We start from the raw sequence: 3,613 nt of genomic DNA, 5'->3' as shown, positions 1-3,613 counted from the left end.
GGTCTCATTTACCAACAAGCAACAATGCCAAAGCAGTGCAATTGCAATTTCGCCAATTCAAGTAGTTCTCCGTACTAAAAAATCTCCCCCTTTTTTTTTCTTTTTTTTTTCTTTTTTTTTTTCTTTCCCCAAAAGAGTCGCAGCAAAATCCAGCATTTTTGGCTTCAACCATCACAAAAAGCTCTGTGAGATACTGTACAGACTGATAACGATGGCATCTTTCACCTGTAAGGAAAATATAAATATAATAAATCAGCCGTATGTCGTTTAACTCTTTGGCTCCTGACTGTTCGGACACCCTGTGGTTGAGACCAGTTATAAACTCGAGTGATGTAGCTGAGGTTGAGGAACTGTCCGAGAATCAGAGTTAGCGTATACCTGATTCATATTTAACAAAAAAAAACAACAACAATTCAACACTTTTACTCTGTTTAGGCCACACCCACTTTGGGATCTTAAGCTTTGAGCTACACTTTATTTATTTATTTATTTATTTATTTATTTATTTATTTCTTGACCGTTTCATGTTTGTGTCATTTTGTTGCAGGAGAGGATAAGTCAGGTACTGCGTGAGCTCGAGGAGGATCAGCTTCAAGTCGTCAAACTAGGAGACGCCTCAATAGCTGCTCCGTTCACCTCCAAACTCTCCTCGATACAGTGCAGTGAGTAACGTAGACTTACCGATGTCTCGTGTCGGAACGGCTCGGCTCGGATTTAACACGTGCCCGTCTCTGTTTTCAGTCTGTCACGTGATCAAGCAGGGCCGCTGCACTCTGGTGACCACGCTGCAGATGTTTAAGATCCTGGCTCTGAACGCTCTGGTGTTGGCCTACAGCCAGTCTGTGCTCTACCTGGAAGGAGTGAAGTTCAGCGATTTCCAGGCGACTCTTCAGGGTCTGCTGCTCGCCGGCTGCTTTCTCTTCATCTCGCGGTCGAAGGTGAGGAGAGAGGGATCGTATCTACAGCGTTTGTTTTCTACCGTAGCGCTCGTGCGAATCAGTGGTTTCGATGTCTGCGTTGCAGCCCCTGAAGACGTTGTCTAAAGAGCGACCGCTGCCCAACATCTTCAACCTGTATACGGTTCTGACGGTGCTGCTCCAGTTCGCCGTGCACTTCTGCAGTCTGGTCTACCTGTACAGTGAGGCGCAGACCAGAAGCCCACCCAGGTACCAGCAGATCTCCTCAATCCGAGGACGTGTTTACTTTTTCATAACGGTTCCTACACGAACCATGTGATTTTCTTCCGCTCGAGGACCCCTGACCGACCCCTCTAGTGGTAGAAAAGTGTCACTGCAAGTGTAATCTTATTGCGAGGAGATTATCTCATCCCACTTACTGTCAATCACTGACGGCCCAACTGCTGACATTCTGCGTAAATGAAATACTCCTTATTCAGGAAGCCGTTTCATTTCTCGGCAGATCCGCCAACATGTACTGCGTTTTGCATGAACCTGGATCCTGTTTTTATTTCCTTTTCTTTTTCCTTCTGTCTTTCCCACAGAGAGGAGCAGTTTGTGGATCTGTATAAAGAGTTTGAGCCCAGCCTCATCAACAGCACTGTGTACATCATGTCTATGGCCATGCAAATGGCTACATTCGCCATTAACTATAAGGTACTGTTCAGTGATAACATCCATCCGATCACTTTCTGTACCGCCTATTCCGTGATTATTTACCAATGCCGGCACATTCTGCAGTCTTTTATTCCTCTTATACCACGGCGATTCTGCAAAGATTACACTTTTTATTTATTTATTTTTATAGAAGAATGTCCGGTTCTTGTCCGTGCTAACGATACGCAAACAAGATAAAGTATGCTTTGAACACGTGCGTGTTTTGTTATTTACACAGGGCCATCCGTTTATGGAGTCTCTGACCGAGAATCGGCCGTTGCTCTGGAGCATCGCCTTATCCGGACTCGCCATCGTGGGGCTGCTGACCGGATCGTCGCCTGAATTTAACGAGCAGTTCGCCCTCGTGGACATTCCGACAGAGGTGAGGATCTGCAGCTCGGCCCGTACAAGCCTCATATCAAGCCTCGTATTTTTGGGTTGTGTTTTTTTTTTTTTAAGACCCAATTTTAAATAATTTCAACTCAGAAATCAGAGCAGAAACATGGCTTACAATTCTATAATCAGTGTCATCTTTATGGCTGTGCAAAATTTAATATTTCAACAGTCAACAAATATTTTAGCGGTTTAATAAATAACCGATTAATCAGCGTATAAATGATAATGGCTGTAACAAATGTTATGGTCCCCTAGTCAATATGAATTCAAATAGTTTCCGTTTCGTCTTTAGTTATAGACCAAGTGTTTATTAAGAAATGTCTTTCTTGTTCAGTGCTTTAATGCACGTATTGAGATTTGACTTGACACGTGAATGGAAATGTCATGACTCTCGTACGTACTTTAGCGTAACAGATGTGTACAGCTGGAATAATATTATTTCCGTGCTTTATTCTCACAGTTTAAGCTGGTCATAGCGAAGGTGCTGGTGGTGGATTTTGTGGTGGCGTTGCTCGTGGACCGAGTGCTGCAGTTCCTCCTGGGTAAAGGGACCCTGCGGTTGCCCAACTGAACTGAACTGTCAGTGGTCAGAGCAGCCACTGCCCCTGAACTCAGACTGTAAGCGGGGGGGGGGTGAAGTCGGCCCTGCGGCACTCACACTCATGAAGGAGCGGCGATGGACGCGCCAGGCAATACTGGACACGCCCAAGTGTTCTCAGTCTTTCTGCTCTTTCTCTCTGGGTTTTTTTTCTTTTTGGTTTGTTTTTTTTGGCTTTCATCTTCTTCGTTTACTTGTACCCCTTCCATCCGTTCTAACCTCCTTCCCAATGCTGAAAGGCCAAGACGATAACAGTATTGTGTGGAACGAGTGTGTATGTGTATGTATGTATGTATGTATGTATGTGTGTGTGTGTTCGTCAGGTGCGTGTGAGTCACACAGCTGACTGGGGCATTCTCTAAGAGAACTGCAGAGTGTTTCCTTTTTTTTTTTTTTTTTTTTTGCTTTGATTTTGTAAAAAGACAGATGTCAAAATTATAAAAAGACCAAAAAATCACAAGTTGTGTCGTGTTCCTTCTTTCTGACTTACTCCCACGCCAGATATACGGGGAATCTGCTACTGCTGTAAAGTTGTTGTTTTGTTTTGTTTTTTAAAACAAAAGAAAAATTCTAAAAATAAAGAAAAATTCTAATGTCAATGAGGGTTCCAAGTATCTTGTGCTTGGCCCCCTAATAAAAAAAAATCCTAACAAAGGTAATTGGTGCTTGGACTGATGATGATGATGAGTAATCCTATCAAAAACCAGATGCTTCCATGTTATTTAGTGCTTGACCCCTTAACTAGACAGCGTCGGGCACTTTTCACTATTAGCAAACTTGCATCGTGTATCTGTGTTTATTGTGAACAGCCAGAGACAGTACAGGTGCATCTCAAAAAAATGAGAATATTGTGGAAAAGTTCATTTTTTTCCCGTCATTTAATTAAAAAAGCGGACCTTTCGTATATTCTAGATTCGTTACACATAAAGTGAAATATTTCAAGCCTTTTTTTTGTTTTGTTTTAATCTCGATGCTTACGGCTCATGGAACACAAAAATCCAGTATA

The 3,613-nt window shown here is 42.8% G+C and overlaps 1 protein-coding gene across 1 annotated transcript in view; it reads left to right on the top strand.

Moving 5' to 3' along the window:
* atp13a1 (ATPase 13A1) overlaps positions 1-3,075 on the top strand; it is a 22,738-nt gene extending 19,663 nt beyond the window's left edge. Inside the window, exons 20-25 of the mRNA XM_017455043.3 lie at positions 548-662; positions 742-938; positions 1,024-1,166; positions 1,502-1,613; positions 1,852-1,995; positions 2,470-3,075. Of these exons, the coding sequence (XP_017310532.1) occupies positions 548-662; positions 742-938; positions 1,024-1,166; positions 1,502-1,613; positions 1,852-1,995; positions 2,470-2,580 (822 nt within the window). The 3' untranslated portion in view covers positions 2,581-3,075. The remainder of the gene's footprint in view (positions 1-547; positions 663-741; positions 939-1,023; positions 1,167-1,501; positions 1,614-1,851; positions 1,996-2,469) is intronic.
* Positions 3,076-3,613: the final 538 nt, after the last annotated feature.

The sequence above is a fragment of the Ictalurus punctatus genome, chromosome 24, assembly GCF_001660625.3.
Source record: "Ictalurus punctatus breed USDA103 chromosome 24, Coco_2.0, whole genome shotgun sequence".
Taxonomy (NCBI): Eukaryota; Metazoa; Chordata; class Actinopteri; order Siluriformes; family Ictaluridae; genus Ictalurus; species Ictalurus punctatus.
This window is presented reverse-complemented; position numbering and strand designations above follow the sequence as displayed.